The sequence below is a fragment of the Oryctolagus cuniculus genome, chromosome 7 (assembly GCF_051225735.1).
Source record: "Oryctolagus cuniculus isolate XC-2025 breed Fujian yellow rabbit chromosome 7, ASM5122573v1, whole genome shotgun sequence".
NCBI classification, from domain to species: domain Eukaryota; kingdom Metazoa; phylum Chordata; class Mammalia; order Lagomorpha; family Leporidae; genus Oryctolagus; species Oryctolagus cuniculus.
The window spans coordinates 108052773-108074489 of NC_142873.1; the positions used below are offsets into that span (position 1 = coordinate 108052773).

At 45.2% G+C, this 21717-nt stretch overlaps 1 protein-coding gene across 8 annotated transcripts in view; it reads right to left on the reverse strand.

Annotated features, from left to right (window-relative positions):
* Nucleotides 1–21222, reverse strand: part of DNAJC6 (DnaJ heat shock protein family (Hsp40) member C6) — a 195408-nt gene extending 174186 nt beyond the window's left edge. For 2 of the 8 annotated variants that reach the window (XM_070078347.2, XM_070078348.2), the window contains exon 1: nucleotides 5948–6161. In XM_070078347.2, the coding sequence (XP_069934448.1) occupies nucleotides 5948–5969 (22 nt within the window). In that variant the 5' untranslated portion in view covers nucleotides 5970–6161. Of the gene's footprint in view, nucleotides 1–5947; nucleotides 6162–16541; nucleotides 16743–21131 lie in introns of those variants that run through there. The other 6 variants (XM_089300494.1, XM_051856406.3, XM_070078346.2 and 3 more) reach the window with 6 other exon arrangements.
* Nucleotides 21223–21717: the final 495 nt, after the last annotated feature.

Genomic DNA, 21717 nt, shown 5'->3' on the forward strand with positions numbered 1-21717 from the left:
CTACACAGAAATCCCCCCATCAAAAAACTATTTAAATTACTGAGTGAATTTAGTGAAGTCACTGAAATAAGGTCAATATAAAAATTAACTATTTCTATATTCCAGGAATAAGCAATTAGAAAATGAGATTTTAAAAAGCCAGTTATGGGGCCGGCTCTGTGTCATAGCAGGTAAAGCCATCACCTGCAGTGCCAGCATCCCATATGGATGTCAGTTCAAGTCTCGACTGCTCCACTTCCGATCCAACTCTCTGCTACGGCCTGGGAAAGCAACAGAAGATGACCCAAGTCCTTGGGCCCCTGTAACCGCATGAGAGACCTGGAAGAAGTTCCTGGCTTCAGATCGGCACAGTTCTGGCCATTGAAGCCAACTGTGGAATGAACCAGCGGATGGAAGACCGCCCCCCCCCCCCGCTTCTCCTTCTCTCTGTGTGTAATTCTGACTTTCAATAAATAAATAAATCTTTTTTAAAAATGCCAGTTACAGCTGTAGCATAGAAAAAAAAAATCGGTGACAAGTGGCATCATTCTTTAGCAAATCTACAACCCTCACAGCCCAGGATCTTGGCCCGTTATAGAGGGTAGCTTATGCTTACCTCAGCTACATTGTTGTCAGCTGTTCTGATAATTTTTAAAAGGAGAAAATACAGAATTGAATATACAAGTATAGTCTCCAAGTTTTAATGTTGGCACAAATTCTTTTAAACATAAAGATGGCCAAAATCAAGCCATTTTTTAAACTCTCAGTAACACTAATACATAAAATATACACATATTTTATATTTCCTTGTGTAGTATCTCAAGATGAAATTCAAAGGTAAAATAACCCAAGCAACACCACAAAATTAAACTCTGTGTATGTGTATTTTTCAACTGTAATGTTAGGGAGAAGGGAAATAGCTCAATTACATGAAAACAACATTTTTTTTAATATGTGAAGCAGGGCTCCATTAGACAACATGGTAAAGTTATCAGATACGGTGCCTGTATGTAGATTCAACGAGACATGTGTTGTATTGGTGTCTCAAACACATATAGTACTACCTTGAGCAAATGATTTCTCTGAACAAAATTAAATATAGTGTTTCTTAGATTTACATAGTATTTTTGAGTCAGGAAATTCATATATATGTATATAGGTATGTGTGTGTATATATATAAAATCAATATAACCAATTCATGTTCTAGACTTAGAAAAGTATGGAAAGGAACTGGTGCTAAGCTGTAACAAGTAAAGCCACTGCTTGTGGTGCTAGCATCTCATATGAGTGCCGGTTCAAGTCCCAGCTGCTCTACATCTGACCCAGCTCCCTGCTAATCTTCTTGGGAAAGCAGTGGAAGCTGGCCCAAGTGCTTGGGCCCCTGCACCTATGTGGGGGATTCAGAAGAAGCTCCTGGCTCCAGACTGGCCCAGCTCCTGCCATTGTGGCCATTTAGAGGGTGAACCGCCAAATGGAAGGTATGCTTTCTCTGCTCCCTCTCTCTCTGTAACTCTGCCTTTCAAATAAATTTTAAAAATCTGTTCTTTTTTTGTTAAAATATTGAATATACATCTGCACGGAACAGTGCAGAACACTGCAGGGCATTTGGCATTTCTGGTTTTCTGCAAGTGAATATTACTACAGCCCCTCAATCTTATGAGAGTCAAAACACACATCGGAAATTTTCTAATATGTTTCCCACTAGAACCACAGGCATGGGCAAGTTCTAGCTTCACCACATGCTAGGTCTGAGACCACAAGAACTCACTTACTTACAGATCCCCTCCAGCTAAAGCATCATTTACCAACCCACCAAGTCAAAGTAGTCATAATGGCAAGAAAAATCACAACATTTTGAGATTTCTTTCTACTTACTTTGAATTAAAGATTGAGAGATAGACACCATGCTAATTCTTCATCTGGAGGGCCTTCCAGTCTAAATTCTGTAATAATTTTCCCTGAAAAATTCTTTCAGGAACCACTGGCATAGACAATACTCATATCCAGGTTTTACTACACTAAAATGTCATGTATAACCTAATTTGCCCGCAAAATATCATGTTTGTTATCTTGAAATAAAAACCAGAAAAATTGTGGAACATTAAAAGGAGAACAATTTTATCACCTCTTAATGCACAAAAAAAATTAACCCAAATTTTCAAATTCTCTACTCCTAATTCTTTAATTCTTTCATATCTTTAAGACCTTGCTGCATAAAATAGTCAAAGAACCGGGACTGGCATCGTGGCATATCGGGTAAAACCGCCAACTACATCCTATATGGACCGTTTTGTGTCTTGGCTGCTCCACTTCTGATCCAGCTCCCTGCTAATGCACCTGGGAAAGCAGCAGAGGAAGCTCCAAGTGCTTGGGCCCCTGCCACCCACTTGGGAGGCTGAGATGAAGCTCCTAGCTTCAACCTGGCCCACAAATGGCTAGCAGTTGCAATGAACTAGCAGATGGAAGATCTCTCTGTCTCTCTCTCTTTGTAATTCTGACTTCCAAATAAATCCTTTTAAAAATTATTCAAAGAACTTACCTGCAAAAGGAAATTTGGAGGTGAACTTGAAGAGTTAAATTTTTTCCAAATAAAAATATCCTAGAAAACTAGTAAAAAGTAATCATTTCCTACAGTTGATATGTCCCTTTATATAATAGGTAGACTGGTTCCAACAATGAACAATATTGACAATTTTATTAAAAATTCTGTAATTTTATAATGCTACTTATTTTCAAATCCTTGCCTACTATGTGAAAGATTCAGAGGCAAGAACATCTACATTTGAATTCCAGCTCTGCCACTTACCATGTGTCCCTGTACAAATTCTTAATCCATTTCACTACAAGTAAAATACTACCTACCTTCCAGTGTTATGACAATATGTAAAGCACCTCGCAGAGAGCTTTTCACATACTAGCTGTTCACTAAATAGGAGCTATGGTTATTATGATAATTAGCTGTCATGTTTGCCAATATCTACTTATTAACTCATTCAACTATTTTCGTTTCAGTTGCCTCACACATAATGTTTTCTTCTGGCTTACAAACATCTTGAGATAAGCTGGATAAATGGTATGCAATGCCTTTTGGATTAAAAACCTCATTGGACCATCTTAAGATGTACTAAAGAGGAAAAAGAAAGGAAGGCGGTTATTAAACCACAATCCAACACTTACTCAGCACCAGTCATGTGATGGTAGCAGATAAAAATTCAGTTTCTGCCTACCAAAGCATCCTAATGATTTATTTATCACATCAAACCTTCCAAATTTTACCAAATTGTTGTCAGTCTTTTCGAGGAGAGTTAACCTCCAAACAACTCATAATATTTTCATAGTTTTTCTATGGTTCTTTTCAGCACAAAGACTCTAATCTTTAGCGTATTTTTGTGTCGTCCTCAGATCACCAATAGCCCTCAGGGTTTGGTCATGGTCACATCTTCCCCCTTAACACAAACACACACCTTACATGACACTCTAGTGATCCTGTCAACACATACCCATCTCGAGAAAAGACTTGGGGGAACTAGGAAACACAGTTTGGAGTATTAGAAGAAAACATCTTGTTGTATGAAAATACTTGTGTACACATGCATATAGGTATATACAAAGCTGCATTTCACAGACTCCTGAAAAACAAATTAGAAAGCTATGATATACACACACACACATACACACACACACACACACACACACACACACACATATATATAAAACATTTTTGACTGGGACTCACAGTAAGAAGGAAAAAAACAGACCTGACATCAGAATACAGCCAATACCTACATTCATAAGCATCTATATCTAACACCTGTTTCAGGAAACTATAGTTATCCTAACCATATGCAATGGTTTCTGACATTTTCTTCTCTATTTCATCTACCCAAAATGTTGCTTTAAGGCTCACTACATTCCTTTCCCACCACCCATATCTGCAAAACAGTAATCTAGTCTAACATCTCTCCATTTTAGAGAAACTGAAACCCAAAAGAAATGTGGTAGAATTGTCCTAGGCCACTGATGCTAACAAGCCAGCACATAACTACCCAACTCCCAACTCAGGGGTCTGCCTCATACAGAGTGCAAAACAATTCTGAAAACCAAGTCAGCTCAAAAGAGGTTGGGGATTTAACCTTAAAACAGACTGAGCAAATGGGAGTGTTTCAGTCCCAAACAATGGTGAACATTAACCTCAACCTGAGCTTAACTCAGCTTTGTTTTTTTCTAAATCATGCCATGGCCTACCATGACTTGGCAAACGAGCACAATTTTTTCTTTCCAGAAACCCTTTTCACCAGCCACTGAAAACAGCACAAGAAAACCCAACATTGTTCTAAGAGTTAATTTTAAACACTTTGGGTACACACACACACACACACACTATTTGTCCATGACAGATTAGCTGAGGAGTGAATGGGCCCTCTCTGCACTCACCACGCCCATGCATAGCTATTTGCTTAACCACGGTGGCTGCTAAATTAAAGTTTCAACATCAAAAACCACAGAGATCAATAGGTGGAAGTGAATGATCCAGAGCCTACCAGCAACTCTACCTACCCTGGACCCTTGTACATCCTCAATTATAGAATGTGGGCTTGCTTGCTTAGGAGCCTTCATTACAAACACATTTAGTAGATTAAAACAGCAGTGTCTCCAATGGCATCCAGCTGTGTGCCCCCCCCCCCTTTTTCTTTTAATATGGAATATGCCCATCACCAGGCGGGACTCCTGCGGACTGGCGAAAGCCAAACCCAGCGGCCCTGCGTGCAGGAAGGTTTGGGGCCTGTGTAGTTGCCCACGAAGGGTCACAGGGTGCACGGCAAGAGCATCGCACCAGGAGCTGTGTGCCAGCCTCCACCTGCATGCACCCAAGCCCCTCAAGTCCAAGGGCAAAGCGCCGGAGCCTCCTGGAAACAGCGTAGCAGGCAGGGAGGGTGCGGTGCTAACTGCTACGCAGCGGCTCCGGAGCGCGAAAGCCGAAAGCCTCTGGAAGAAGGGGAAGCGGTGAATCCTAAAATTAGGGCTCTGCACCGCGCCTGGCTCCGACATGGAGTCGTCTGCCGGGGCGCGCGCCCCTCTGCGCCCTTCTCGCGCACGCGGAGCAGGAGGACGAACCTCACAGGAGGAAGAAGGGCTCCCTCCGGGAAAGAGGATCCGGGAACACGTGTAGCCTCCGGAGACCCAGGGGTCTAGCGCTCCTCCCCCAACTGCGGCAGAAAATGTAAGGAGCCTCGGACTTTGAACCCCCAGAATCCTGCAGAAGCCTTGTTGTCGAAGTTGAAATTCAGTTGGCTCATTTACAGGGAGTCCTGTAATTTCGTGAGTTTTCATTGAAATGGCTCCCTGCTCACCCATCCCTCCCCAGAATTAGATTGCTGGGGGGGGGGGGGGGGGTGTGAAGCGGTGTTTGTTTCCGGGATGTGGAGAGGTTAGAGACTGGCAGACTGGCAGAGCAAAGGGAGTTTGCTTCCTTCCGAATATCTCTGCGAGATAAACAGTTCTGAAGGTCAGCGACGCTCCCCGCAGGGCCTTCCTGCAAAGATTAACTCTCATCAAGGGATTCTCTGGCACGTTTGTCTGAGAACCCAAACTGCCCAAGTATTTCAGGTGTTCCAATTCAATGATGCATTAAAATCCTACATTTAAATTCTTGATCACTGTGAACGTCCCTAAAATAAAATTATCAAAACGCTGAGAGCTAGCATAAAGAAATCTGTGACACTCAGCCAAGATTCAATGGATACAAAAACAGTTATATTTACTACTACAATTATGGGAAATTGAATGACACAATATTTGGAAACCAGAAGCCAGTCACTTTAAAAAGTCCTATTTATTATATAACTAGGATGCTTAAATATATGCAGAGTAATTTCAAGCCAGCCGTTAACACACTAAGCATGTCTGTGAGGTGACACCGCATCCCTAGCATCCTTTAGCCTCCCCCTTTTGCAGCGGGCCCCTTACCTTTATTTTCAGAATCTTTCATTCTCTGCCTCCTCCCTCTGCTGCAAATGAGCAGGAAAGTCCGGCTGACTCTGCAACCCTGACTTTTGATTTGTCGTTCACAGTCAGCGGTCTCGGGGGCGAAGTCCCTCCACACTGGAGCACCCGGGCTAAGCTAATTGCATGCGAGTCGGAGTCGGTGTGCAGGGGTTATAATTTTGCTTATGCTAGAGCCGAAAGGATGGGGATGAAGGGAGACGTAAACACAAATTCCAAAACGTGGCATGGAACCGGATCTGGAGCCCAGCCTTGCCTTGCCTTTCCTCAGGGCAGGGAACCAACTGTTCAGTGTCTCAGTGCCTCTGGAGAGGTTTTCTTTGGGAGTGTCTGAGCCAGGTTTATTTTCAAATGGTAACCTCAATTTGGGAGGACAATTAAAAGCCTCCTGTGCTGTTCCTCTTACACATTCATTCACTGAGTCATTCATTTATTCAACAAACACTTCTTATTATCTCTCTGTGGGTCAGGCTCTATACTAAGAGCTAGAGATACAATAGTATACAGGACCAACCCCCAGGACTCCAGCTGCTCTAAGGCTGTGACAATACAGAGGCATACCATGCAATACCATGACCTGTGTCTCTCCCTGGGCACAGGTTACTGAACCCATTTCACCCAGGCATCTGTTGATATTCAAGGATAAGCCACTGATTCGCTGAGCCAGATATAGGGATGAGGAAGCCAGACCATGAGACCCCTCTATTGGAAAGCAAGGAAGATTCGAGCAAGTCTGTCAATCCTTCAATGCAATGCAAACTGAATCATTACGCAGCTCATATCATTGCTTCAATCATTCACTTAAATTGTTATGTTAGGCACTATTCCTTCCACTTGTTAGGGTTTTAGGAGTACAGAAAACAGACCAAAGCCCTGCTCTTGTGAATGTTGTATTCTGGAAGGAGAATTCAGACAATAAATAAACAAATATAAACATATAATAAGTGGCAATAAATGAAAAAAATGAAGCATGGTAATGAGGTCACAGGTACCATTTTAGAGTGGCTAGGTGAGATGACATTTAATATGTTTTATAAAAATGAGTAAGGGTTATCATAGTGTCTTCCAAACACGTTCACTCAGGAATTCAGTTCTGAACCCTCTCAACTTCCTCACTGTTGGGTGGGGTTTATTTCCCATTATTCAGAAAAAGTAATTGGTCTAATTCACAACCTAAATTGGGAGAAAAGCAACAAAAATATCTCCAGGATGCTCTCATCCCCAGAAATTGCTGGGTCACATGCAACAGTGACATGGAAAAACGGCTGGACCAGGAGTTGAGATACAAGGGTTGAAGACCTCTCTCCACCATTTATTAACTGAGTGGTGTAAGGCGGATGACTTAACCTCTCTGGCATCAGTTTCCTCATCTGTAAAGTGGTGCTAATCACACCTGCCCTGTATGTGTACCAAGCTGTTTGGAAGATCAAAAGGAAAGACAGATGCAGTAACTTCATAAATTAGGTGCTATATAAATACAGGGTAGAATTACCAACTGGTTGGGCACATTTAAAAGGACTAATTAGATGGCCCAAGCTGTTGGGCCCCTGCACCCATGTGGGAGACCCGGAGGAAGCTCCTGGCTCCTGGCTTTGGATCAGTCCAGTTCCAGCCATTGCAGCCAATTGGGGAGTGAACCAGCAGATGGAAGACCTCTCTCTCTCTCTCCCTCTCTCTCTCTCTCTACTATGTAACTCTGACTTTCAAATAATAAACAAATAAATAAATCTTTTAAAAAAATAAAAGAACTAATTAGCAAGGTTCACCTGCTCATTATCATAGCCAAGAGACCAACTTGGTCACTAGGGCCTCTAAAACTGATTTCTAGCTGCCACAATCTGAAGACTTCCTAAAAGTTTGGGGAAATGTTTGTATTTGGTTTTGGTTTTCATCTGTCCTTGGCAGTAGATAATACCTTTCTGCAATATCTTTCTTTGATGACTTAAAACCAATAAGGAAAATCTACCTTCGCTATAACTCCTTACCAGCCACCAAATGAGCTACTGACCTGTAAATCACACCAAAGACATGGGCATCTCCCTCACCAAGGACCATAACCAGGACAGCCAAAATGTGCCCCACTAGCACTACTGAGGCTGAGAGGGTAAGGAAATAGGTAATGAGAAGCCACATTCATGCACTCTTTCATTCATTAATATTTATTGTGCCAGCCATGACTCTACACACTGGGAATGACACACTATTGAACTAAACTTTCTTTCTTTGTCCTCAGGAGCTTGTGGGTCTCAGGTCAAGAGCTCTCCAAGGTATGCTGATTTACTGAACTGGGCAAAGGAAGGTCCAGGCTTGGGTTTGAATAGCAGCATACAGATTAAAGCAGAAGAACCTGGATCAAATGTGGACTCTACCATTTATTTACTGGCCCCTAGAATAATCTGAGACAAGTTCTTGTACCTCCCCAAGATTCCATTTCCTGATCTGTAAGATGAAGATGATGGCACCTACCTCCTATGGCTGGGTGAGGTTCCAAGGAGTTAATTCACACAAAGAGCATGGCACAAAGCCTGAAACAAAGTTAGGCCTCCATAAATGCTGTGAGATTAATATTATTACCTTGTGACCCAGGTCATGTTTATCCCTCCAGGCCTCAGTTTCCCCATAAAATAGAGAACATAATAACTAGTTTATAGGGCTATTGTGAGAATCACATATCAAGAAGAATTTGAAGCCCTTGGCATAAAGGGATAGCTAATCACCAGCTAGTCTCTAGCAAAGCCCCCCCCCCACATACACACACACACTTTTATTTTTTAAAGATTTATCCATTGATTTGAAAGGCAGTTACAGAGAGAAGAGACAGAGAGAGAGGTATTCCATCTGCTGGTTCACTCCCCAAATGGCTGCAATAGCCAGAGCTAGGCAATCCAAAGCCAGGAGCCAGAAGCTAGGAGCTTGCTCCAGTCTCCCACGTGAGTGGAGAGACCCAGGCACTTGGGTCACCCCCTACTGCTTTCTCTGGCCACCAACAGGGAGCTCGATCAGAAGTGGAGCAGCCAGGACTCAAACTGGCACCCATATAGGATGCTGGCACCACAGGCAGAGGCTTTACCTGCCATGCCACAGTGCCAGGCCCTCGCCAGGCCCTTTTTGATCAAGCAGTCTCATAGCAACAACACTGATGCTGTAGTCCTAAGAAGTGGGAGAATGGAAGAATGGCTGCATTTATACTAAATAGGACATAATAGTTTCAAACATTAGTCATTTCTGGGAATACTTGTGTTTTATCCAACATTGTATTTTGGGAAGTTTAAAACATACAAAAAAGTTTAAAGAACTGTACAGAGAAGCCTACATACAAGTACATTTTGATATATTTGCTTCATCACTTGTGTCCATCTCTCTACCCATCCTTCTTCCCCCTCCATAAACCTTTCATTTAAGGAATACAAACTTCACACATTTCATAAATACAACTTTAGGAACATGGTGATTCTTCCCACCCTACCCGTCCTCCCACCCATACTCCCACCCTTCTTCTTCCTCCCTCTCCTATTCCTATTCTTATTTTTTACTAAGATCTATTTTCAATTAATTTTATACACATAAGATTAACTCTGTTAAGTAAACAGTTCAACAAATAGTATGAAAGAAAAAGAAAAAAACTGTTCCTCAACAGTCAAGACAAGGGCTGTTCAAAGTCATTGCATCGCAAAGTAGCAGTTTGACTTCTGTAGATTACCTTTTAGGTGCTCTATTATCAGGGAGAACATATGGTAGTTGTTCTTTTGGGACTGGCTTATTTTACTAAGTATGATGTTTTTCAGTTTCATCCATCTTTATACCCATCCTTAATTGATCTTTTTATTTACAAAAAAATAAAAAATTGAAACAGATTTCAAGGCATCTCTTAAAGTAGGAAGAGCCTTTACTTTCTTTCCTGAGACAATATTTACAGAAAGCTGAGACCCTTTGATTCTATGGCCATTCTAAGCAGGTGAATTCTCAGGTCTCACCATAAACCTCCAGGTCACATCAGTAGAGGGACAACGATGAATTCAAGCCTTGGAGCTTTCCACAGGCAATGTGGCTGGCAGACCCTAAATTTCAAACAAACTGGTACCAAGGACCACTGTGAGCAGCCAATTATGGACACGACACTGAATCTCAAAAACTGGGCTTAGGGCAAGCTTCAGGCAAGCTCCATGCCCATTCAGTCCTGCATAGTTCTGACAGTCCTTGTCTTGTTAGATGCCACTTCTGAGTCACTAGACTGGTGAGTCATGCCCAGCCAGTGAGGCCATCTTGAAAGGAAAACCAAAGAAAATTTCCAAGAACAATGAGTGCAGCCCTGAACTGAAAGGAATAAGGCTTTTTACTGTCCTACCAAAACAAAAATTGAAGAAAACAAAAAATACTGCTGTATTTCCAGCTGCATTGCATGTTTCACTTTAGAAAAGAATTGTGCGGGGTGGTGGGGGGAGGAACTTTCACATTTTTTCTAGATCTTCAAAGCATTTGATTTCATGACTAGTGGGTAGGTTAAACAAAGACCGGCTCAGAAGTTATGTCCCAAATGAGGCAGACCAGATGACCTTTCAATGAATTCTCAGCTGCCTCTTCCAGCTTAGTCCGTCATTCCCCAGACAGGCCGGGGTAGAGAACTGGCTTCACCTGCACCACCACAGTCAGTCTGCGTATCCAGCCAAGCCTCCGTCTGCTTTGCTCAGGGCATCCAAACGTCCACAGCTGAGGTGAGCTGCAGAGAAAGTGCTAACTGAGCGGGGGTGGGTTATATGATACAGCGAACTGCAGAAGAGGGCATTGTGACTACAGAAAACACTGGGTTAAACCCCCAGGAAACCACACTACCAGGCAAGAAGAAGGCGACTCATTAACAAAGTCCCTGCCTTGTCACATCATCATGCGTTTATTGAGGGCTTCCCATTTGCCAAGGAGGATTTTTTTTTTAAGTTATACAAGTTTCATGTATTTCTTACAGATTTAGGAACACAGTGATACTTCTCACCCCATCCTCCTTCCCGCAAGGACTCACAGCAAACTGCCGGGGTCTGAATCCCAGCTTACTAGTCGTGTAACTTTGGAAACACTACTCTCTCCCTGATTCAGTCTTTCTCTTTTGTAAAATGGAGGCTGTCACCCAGGATTATTGTAAAAATAATAAACGTGCACACTGTTCAGGTCAATGGTTGGCACGCAGTGAACAGTACACATGTGTTAACTCTTGCCATTCCCATTGTGTAAGAAGAGAAAAAGAAGGCAGAGATAGGCAAGGGGGTTTGCCAAAAGACACACAGCTAAAAAGCAGCAGTGCCAGGATGCTTTGTGTCATTTACATTTCACAACAACCCAGTGAGGGAAATGATGTCATCCTATCATCCTCCTCCTAATGGGGAGAGCTTGGAAAGCTGAGGGGCGGGTCTGCTAATTTATTCATGTCACAAGTTGGCAAGTGAGAGAGTTGAGATTGAAATCCATTCGCTGGCTTTAAAGCCCTTCTCATCCCCGTAGGTCAGGGCCAAACTTTAGCATGCACCAGCATTGTTGTCCAGCTTCTTAAAACTCCAGCCCCACCCCCAGGGTTTCTAATTTGGTAGCTCTGAAGTGGAAGTAGAGAATTTGCACTAACAAGTTCCCAGGGGATGCTGATGAGGACCATGGGTCAATAATTATGTACCTTTAAGAGGAAGAATAAGAAAGGGAGGAGGAGGAAGGGTGAGAGCGTGGGCGAGAGGGAGGGTAAGGTGGGAAGTGTCACTATGCTCCTAAATCTGTATATATAAAATACGTGAAATCTGTTCACCTTGAAAAAATTTTTAAACAAACAAAATTTAAAATAATAATAATAATCATGTACCTGTATGTACAACAGGCAGTAGAAGAGATAAGGCCACAAGAGTGGTAGTCAGTGAGGTGTTCCTGCTCTGGCAAAGTTCCCAGAACCTAGGTAATCCATCTTGTATTTACTTAGTCCTTTCATATTTATGGTCTCATTTGGTCTTTCCAATATCTTTGGGAATAGGTAAGGTAAGGATCAATACCTCCATTCAATGAGATCTGTGTTTAGGGACATATGGGTAAAAGACAGCAACAAGAAATAAACCAGCAATCACCTGACAAGTGTTCTGTCCCCCTCTCCAAGTAACCTGGCCTGGAATGTACTACCTGCTGCTGGAAACACACTCTAGCTTCAACCTGTGTCTTCCCAGATTATGCCACAGTTCAGAAAAGGGTTTCTTACCCCCCAAAGGTTTGGAGAAGGTAACTTCTCCTGGGAGGAACTCAGGGCTAATTATCTATCATCATCTCAAGGGCTGAAGCAGTCTACAGTTCACAAAATACTTCCACTGTCTATGTGCCCCTTTGCTGTAACCCCAAAGCTTTAATATTAGACTAGAATACAGTTCTCTGGAAAGGACAGAGGCATTCGGAGGGTTAATTTCCACTCAGCTAAGCTTGTTCATATTCCCATTCAGAACTACTCACATATTCTCACGGCTAGGTATATTTTTAAAAAGTTGTTCGGACATCCAAACCAACAAATGACTGGTACCCAAAATATTTAAAGAACTCCTATAAATGGATAACGAAGAGATAAGCCAAGTGAAAAATGGGAAAAAATTATCAACAGGCATTTCACAGAGTTTCACACAGGAATGGCCAATATTCACATGAAAAGAGACTTAGCCTCATTATTTGTCAAGGAAATGTAATATAAAGCAACCACTCATCAGGCTGGCAAGCATTTAAAAATCTGATAGTGCTCAATAAAGAATCAGCACCTCACACACTGCTGATGGGAACTGAATTAGCACAAATGTATGGAGGTCAACTTGGCAATCTTTTTCAAAATTAAAACAGCACAAATTCTTTGACCCAGTAATTATCTTTTTATATATCTATCCTATATTATAGTAGTAAGTGTTCAGACTGTACATTTTAGACTCACTCTCTTTGGAGGTATACTTGTATATAAATAGAAGGATCCATTTGTTCCAAACATTTCTTCAATGTCTGCCACATTCAGGACACAGTATTAGAACCAAAAAAAAAAAAAAAAAAAAAATGCTAGGAGTCCCTAGAAACTATGCTACTTTTCACTTGCAGTCTCCTGGTGGAAAAAAAATAAATAAAAAGATGGAAGAAAGGATACAGATGCAGACCCAGTAGAGTGAGCTACCCTAAACGAGCTTCCAGCTGTAGTCTTTCCCCATAGCTCACTGAATTTTCCAGCCGCATGACTAACCATATTATGGCCAAAGATCTGGACTAACATTAGTAAAAATAACAACTCACCCTCAGTGAGCCTCTATGTACCAGGAACTCATTAAATAATCACAGCAGCCTGATGACCTAGGAATTTTTTGCAGTTGATGTATAATTGAGTTTTAGAAAGATTAAATGTCCTGGCCAGAACCACAGGTTATCAGTGTGCCCCTTCTTAGTGGCAGAATCAAATCATAGCCTAACATTAAAGCAACATGATTCCGGATGCCCAAGTCATATTAACCAAATGATGAACAATTCAGGCCACATCTAGAAAATAAAATAGAGAGTGGCATTATGATACAACGGGTTAAACCACTGCCTGCAATGCCAGCATACCATATGAGCACCAGTTCAAGTCCTGGCTACTCCACTTCTAATCCAGCTCCCTGCTAATGCACCTGAGAAAGCAACAGAAGATGGCCCAAGTCCTTGGGTCCCTGCACCCATGTGGGAGACCCAGATGGAGCTCCTGTCTCCTGACTTCAGTCTGGCCCAGTCCCAGCCATTGTGACCATTTGAGGAGTGAATCAGTGGATGGAAAATCTCTCTCTTTCTTTTTCTCTGTAACTCTGCCTTTCAAATAAATAAATAAATCTTTAAAAAATAAAATAAAGCTGAGCTATGGAATTCTCTCATTGCCTGACATTTATTGATTTTACTTCTTCCTTCCATGAATACAGATCCTGCTAATTTTGTGCACAGAGATGTGGCAGAAAGGGTACTAAACAGGTAGTCAGGCCCAAGTCCACCAGTTAACAGTCATGCAACCTCCTGCAAGTCACTCAGTGTCTCTTGCTTCACCTCCCTCAGGTATAAAATGAGGAAAACAGAAATAACATCTACCCTCCCTCCTTCCAAGGGTGTTGCTAAGAGCTAAACAAGGGGGCCAGCGCTATGGTGTAGCGGGTAACCTGCAGCACCGGCATCCCATATGGGAACTGGTTCAAGTTCCAGCTGCTCCTCTTCCAATCCAGCTCTCTGCTATGACCTGGGAAAGCAGTAGAAGATGGCTCAAGTCCTTGGGCCCCTGTACCCTCGGGGAAGACCAGGAAGAAGCTCCTGGCCCCTGGCTTCAGATTAGCCCAACTCTGGCCATTACAGCCATTTGGGAAGTGAACCAGCAGATGGAAGACCTTTCTGTCTCTCCCCCTCTTTGTCTGCAACTCTGCCTCTCAAATTAATTAATTCTTTAAAAGAGCTAAAGAAGATCTTGCAGATATCCTATAAACTACAAACTATGACATTAATACATTATAATGGCCTTATCCTCAGGGTGCATAAGGGAAGAAGAAAAGAAACAGTGAGAAGTAGTGGGCAGGAAAGCTCCTGCCTAAGAAGAGAGAGGCATGTCAGCTGGCCATGGGCCCTGGAAAGCATGGGTGAGCGATAGGTCAGGAGCAGAGAAAGAAAGATGAGAAAGCAGCTGTACACGCAGATAGATGGGGTTCTTAAAATTGTGAAAATAGAACGCTTATTCTAACCAAAGTCACTACAGTGGCAATATCCGGCTATTCCTCTTTTGTCTAACTTCACTCAGCACCTGGAATCACAGGGTGCCTGGGCCCAGCCCTCCAAGAATACCTGTTGCAGGTACCAAGCCACAGAAGAGAGGTGGTAAAGCCCTCAGCCTACCGAGTCAGCAACAGTCCTTGGTGGCAGTGGGGAAGGAGCCCTGTAGGTGCCCAGACTGACTGAAAGTAGGAAGGCACACTTTTGCCATGCTGCAAAGCCTCCCTGACTACCACCAAGAGAAAAGCTTGTTTCCAAGGCAATAGAAAATTGCAAGATAATTACTGCTGGTCTTTTTCAATTTGTATAATGCTTACCATGTGCCAGCTCTCCATAACTCATTTAGTTCTTTAATTTACTGAATCCTCGAAAAATGGGGAGGGGGGCGATGAGGGGACCACAATACACAATACTGCCAGGACCTTGGTGCCGTCTCTTCTGCAGAGGGGATGAGGTCGGCCATTTTAGACACCAGGGCTTGTCAGCCTCTCAGAGGAAGGAGCCCACAGAGCTGAAGATGATGGGGATAGACAAAAAGGACAAGCCAGTACACTCAAACACACACACACACACACACACACACACACAAACCAGGTAGCCTCCTGGGGGCTGCAGAGATGCAGTGGCCTTGAAGGTGGGAGGGGCAATACCTGACCAACAGTGACATGCCCCACAAGTGATCAAACCCTAAAGAACAGGTTACAGGTGGCAGGAACCCGGAAATGGCTTCCTGGAGGAGACTGTGTGTGTGCTGGTGCGAGTACATGGGTAGGAATCGGACAGGCTGAGAGAGAGGAGGGCACAGCCATTGCAGATAGAGGGAAGCCATGAGCCAGCAAATCGTGTTACTTTCCGGCTTAGAGCACTTCATGGCTTCCCAGCACAGTTAGCTTAAAATCCCAACTCCTCCTCACAGCCTGCCCAGACCTTGAGCGCGGCCCTGCATGCCTCATTTACCCCTTGCCCAGCTCCAGGCACAGCGCGAGCCTCTCCATGTGTCCCTTCCCTCCACGCTGGAGTAGCCCCGTCAGTCTGCAGGTCTCAGCTGGATGGCACAGCGTCCACCCACCCTCCACCCCTACACCCGTCCTGGGAGCCGGACGCCAGGGCCTTCTGTCCCCTCCCGGCAAACTGACTGCTTCCCAACGTGCAATGGGGATTTCTGCTCTCTGTGCAATGCCCGTCTCCCTCTCTACAAGTAGTTAGTTCCAGCAGCAGTGGCCTGGCCTGTCTTGTTCTCTGCAGGGGCTGGTGGGCTGAGGGACGCCCTAAAAATAGTGCAATGAATGAATGGTGTGAGTCCGGAACTGAATCTATGTGAGTTATCCGGATTGGGATCCCCGGCAGTCACAGCAGACAGGTTGGAAAAGGGGTGGGTCCGGACGCGGAGGACCTCGAAGGGAGCCTGGGGCTGGGATTTATTCCCCCAACAGGTACTGCATTGCGGGCGCCCGTCCAGGTGTTGGGGGCGCGGCGGGGAGGGGGCGATGCAAACCGAATTTTGTGACCCCGCCATCCTGGATTCCCTCTGTGCTGAGCCAAACGGACAGACCCGGGCCGCGGGGCGTTGGGAGGACGCCGTGCCGGGCGACCCAGGAGGGGCTCGGGCACGAGTCTGGTCCCCGCGACCGAGGGTCTCCCGCGCAGTGTACCCAGGCCGTGCCTCTCGACCACGGGTCCGGGACCCCGAGAACACGGCCCGAGAGGCCGCAGGGACAGCGGAGCCACCGCGGCGCCCCGCAGCGGGAAGCCGGCGCCAGCGCGCGGGTAACAGGTCTCGGCCGGCCGCGCCCACACTCACCCTGCGCCGCCTTGCGAGCCGAGCGCGTCCTCCACAGCCGCCGGGTCGCCTTCCAGGGCCGCAGAGAGGAAAACAGCCTCCGGCTCTTCTGGCTTCCTTTCTCAGTGGCGCCCATCGGTGCGCCCGCGCCCCTCCCCCGCCGCCGCCGCCTCCCGGCCCGAGGGTCGCCGCCGCCGCCGCTGCCGCCGCGCGTCTGTCAGAGCCCCGGACGCCGCGGGGTAGATGCGGCCGCCGGGGGAGGAGCTTGCGGCCCGACACGGGCACTGGCGGCGGGCGGTGGGCAGCGCTGCGCCGCGCTCGCCGCCAGCGTCGCTCGCCCTGCCCGGGTCCGAGGTGTAGGGGAGGGCTCAGGGGCGGCTGGACACCGCGGGTCCACGCGGGGAAGCCCGGGGGGGGCTGCGCGCTCACTCTGCCCACACATGGAGAGCCGGAACGTCGAGGCTCTGAGAGGTTAACTCCGCTTCCACACCTCGCTGCTGCCTCAGAGTGCAACCACATGTTGCAAGTTAAGTTTTTCAAAAAACGCGGACACGGCTAACAGATTGTGGATCGCGAGCCCCTGATTGTTTGCATCCCCGTTCTATGTCCCGCCACTTGTACATGCGTATGTCCTCAGACATTTGTCCATTTCTCAGATGAGGGCCCTGGAATCGCACAGCTGAGGCTCTCCCCACCCCCACGATCTTGTAATAGTAGGGAAATACTGACACGAAGATCAAAACCAAGACTCCGCCACACTGGCTGGCTGCAGTAATAATAGCTACTACTTAAGGAGCGCAATATTATAGACTTGATCTTATTTAACCCTCCCAGTGGTAGCCATGCGGGCAGACACTCTTAGTATTTAAGCTCAGCAAAGGAGAGTCTAGCATGGAACAGGGCAGGTGACGTATCTAAAATCGCTATTGTAAGATTTAAGGTGGGTAAACTGTTGGTGGCTCACATAATTTTTTTTAATATTAATTTTCTTACTTTCAATTTATTTGAAAGACAGTTACAGAAAGAATGAGGGAGAGACAGATCTTCCACCTGCAGGATCATTCCCCAAGTAGCTGCAACAGCTGGGGCTGGACCAGGCTGAAGCCAGAAGCCAGGAGCTTCTTCCAGGTCTCCAAAGTGGGTCCAGGTCTCCCACTCCAACCAGTGTCCACATGGGATGCCAGCAGGGCAGGCACTGGCATAACCCACTATGCTACAGCCACAGGCCCTGGTCCCACACAATTTTAAATTTCACACAAGAGCTTCACCGGGTGATGAAAATTAAAGTCAGTTAGGGCTGGTGTTGTGGCCCAGTGGATTAAGCTGCTAGCTGTAACTCTGGCATCCCCTGTGGGTGCTGTTCCACTTCCAATCCAGCTCCTGCTAATGAACTTAGGAAAATGCTGTAAGATGGCCCAAGTGCTTGGGTTCCTGCCACCTACATGGGAGATCCAGATGGAGTTTCTGGCTTTTAGCTTTGGCCTGATCCAGCCTGGGCTGTTGCAAGCATTTGGGGAATAAAACCCTGGGTGGAAGATTTCTCTCTCTCTCTCTCTCTCTCTCTCTCTCTCTTTCTCTCTCTTCCTGCCCCCCCCCCCTTTCTTTCTCTCTGTCACTCTGCCTTTTAAATAAATAAAAAGGGTTAAGCTACCCGGGAAAACAGCAGAAGATGGACCAAGTCCTTGGGCCCCTGCACTCACATGGGACACCTGAATGGAGTTCCTGGCTCCTGGCTTCAGCCTGGCCCAGCTCTGGCTGTTGTGGCCATTTGGGCAGTGAATCCACAGATGAAATCAATAAATAAATCTTTAAAAATAAAAAATTTTTTAAACGTAATAAAATGTGCAAAAGCTATGAACAGCATTTCACTAAAGAGGACACACAGATGGAAAATAAGCATAGGAAAAGAAATTCAGTATCATTAGCCATTAGCAAAATACAAATTAAAACCATAATAAGATATTACTACACACCTATGAGGATAACTTAAATGAAAAATAGTGAGAGTAGGCAAGGATACAGAGAGAGAACCTAGAAAATCCAAACACTGGTAAGAATATAAAATGACATAGCCACTCTGGAATCATTTAGCAGTTTCTCTCTTTTTTTAAGATGTATTTATTTATTTGAAAGGTAGAGTTACATAAAGAGAGAAGGAGACACAGAGAGAGAGAGATCTGCCATCTGCTGGTTCACTCCCCAAATGGCTGCAATGGCCAGGGCTAGGCCAGGCCAAAGCCAGGAGCTAAGACCTTCTTCTGGGTCTCCCACGTGCGTATAGGGGCCCAAGGACTTGAGCCATCTTCCATTGCTTTCCCAGATCATTAGCAGGGAGTTAGATCAGAAGTGGAAGGCCAGGACTCAATCTACAGATGATGGCTTAACCCACTGCGCCATAGCACGGGCCCCAGAAGTTTTTTACAAATCTAAAAACACAGTTACCATTCAATCCAGCAATTGCAGTCTTGGATACTTATATGAGAAAAAAGTAAAAACATGCTCACACAAAAACCTACATACTGGGGCTGGCACTCTAGCATAGCTGGTAAAGCCACTGCCTGCAGCACTGGCATCCCACATAGGCACCAGTTTGAGTCCCAGCTGCTCCACTTCCTATCCAGCTCTCTGCTATGCTGGGAAAGCAGTGGAAGATGGCCCAAGTCCTTGGGCCTCCGCACCTGTCTGGGAGGACCAGAAGAAACTCCTGGTTCCTGGCTTCGGATTGGTGCAGCTTCAGCCATTGTGGCCATCTGGAGAGTGAACCAGCGGATGGAAGAACCCTCTCTCTCTGCCTCTGCCTCTCTGTAACTCTGCCTTTCAAATAAATAAATAAATCTTAAAAAAAAAAAAAAAAAAAACCTACATACAGATGTTTCTAGCAGCTTAATTTGAAATAGCCAAACACTGAAACAAGCCAGATGTTGTTTAATGAGCAATAGTTTAAGAAGCTGTGGTGGGCCGGCGCTGCGGCTCACTAGACTAATCCTCCGCCTAGCGGCGCCGGCACACCGGGTTCTAGTCCCAGTTGGGGCACCGGGTTCTGTCCCGGTTGCCCCTCTTCCAGGCCAGCTCTCTGCTGTGGCCAGGGAGTGCAGTGGAGGATGGCCCAGGTGCTTGGGCCCTGCACCCCATGGGAGACCAGGAAAAGCACCTGGCACCTGGCTCCTGGCTCCTGCCATCGGATCAGGCCGCAGCGCGCCGGCCGCGGCGGCCATTGGAGGGTGACCCAACGGCAAAGGAAGACCTTTCTCTGTCTCTCTCTCTCTCACTGTCCACTCTGCCTGTCAAAAAATAAAAATAAAATAAAATAAAATAAAAAAAGAAGCTGTGGTACATCTATGCCATGGAATAATCCTCAGCAATAAAAAGTAGCAAACTGTCAGTACGTCCAAGAATCTCAACGAATCCCAGGTGATTTTTTTTTTTTTTTTTTTTTTTTTGCTGAGGCAAAAAAAGCCAGTCTGTAAGGTCACATACTGTTGTTGTGCAACGTTTTGGAAATGGCAAAGTTATAGAAAGAGAAGACAGAATACTGGTGACCAGGGAGGAGAGAGGAAGGTGGGTGTGGCTATTAAAGAGTAATCAGAGGGATCTGGTGAACATAAGGCTGTTTCATGTCTAGACTGTATCAATGTCAATACACTGTGATACTAGAATTATCGTGTTGCACACTGTTACCATTAGGGGAAAATGGGTAAAAAGAAACATGATTTATTTCCTACAACTGTATATGAATCCACAATTATCTTAAAATAAAACAACTTATTTTTTGATTGTGTATCTTGCAATTTCATATGGTTTAATCCAAAATCTGAAGTATGGTTCAGCCATAATTCAACCTAAACCCACGTATTCACGGCTACATTCGATGTCCCAGTGACCCTCAGTTCACTGAAGGAGGCCAAGCACATCCCCTAAGTCCCAGGCTAGAGATCTGGAGGACTCCGAGAGGTCACAGGGCACAAAGTATATGGGGGGAGAGCTACATGACTCCCCTTAGAATGAGGCCTTAGTGGACTCAATAAGTCACATTCCAAAAGTCATTATAGGACAGCCCTATGGAATGTTTTCTCTAATTCAGAAGAATAGGAAGATAAAACTATGGAATGAAGAAGAGACGTGGGAGAGACTGGGAAGAGGAGAGCTGCCTCTCTCGTTCTCTCTCTCCTCTCTCTCTCTCTCAGTAGTAAGCTGTTTTCTTCTACAGCAACCTTCATTGTCCATGGCATCCAAACTGAAGAAACAGGCTTTTGGAAGGAGTGATCTAATTCACAAAGCTACTCAAGAATAAGGGCTGATATTCCACCAACTAATTCCCTAGACCAAGTTTCCCCTCTGCTCCTAAGACTTCTTATCTGGGTAAGGACACTTGGGCTCCATTCTTGGTTGCCCAAACCATCTGTGAAATATTGGTTATGTCTCTGCACCTCCTGACTTCCTATTTTAACCTCCACCACCACTCACGTTAACGGAGGGGATTTAACCAATTGACCTAGAAATTTCCTTCCAAGGGGTCCCACCCTTCTTCCCTGATGATCCTGAGGCTCACTAACTGGTTTTGAAATCCTGCTAAGTGTGAATGGCCCCAGAGAGCCTGTCTTAGAGACTCACCTCTTCTCCCATTGTCCTGGCACATCCAGTGGACTGAAACAGCTCCTTGCAGGGACCTACTGGCTCACGGCTTAGACTTCACCCGTCAGGGAAAGGCGGGTGGACACTCCTCAGCTTGCCCTTTTAGAGCAAACATCATGTGACTTCATGGCATTCCTCCAGCTTGGGCCTGAAACAAGGCCAGAAACCCTAGGCTCCCACGGTCACAGCCTGCTCCAGGCAGATCCAGTGGGCAGCCCTCTGCACTGTCCCTCCAGTCCCTGGGAAAAGAATGCAGCCTGAGAGATCTTCCAACAGTGGAAACACCCAGGTGCCCTGAAGCACATTCGTGAGCATTAGCAACATGGAATTTCTTTTCAAATGTCAAAAATGCAGAACATACAAGCCCACTTATTTGTACCTCTGGCTCACTGGACAAAGAGGGAAAAAAAAAAAAAAGCCCTGGATTCCATTCATGTCATTGTATTTACAAAACTAGGTCCAGAAATGTAAAAACGACAGTCTTCAAAGTCAAGGACTTTGACAATCCTCAAAGTCAAGATTTGTGAGGGTCGAGGAGAGGTGTGGTGTGAGTCAATGAGTGGTA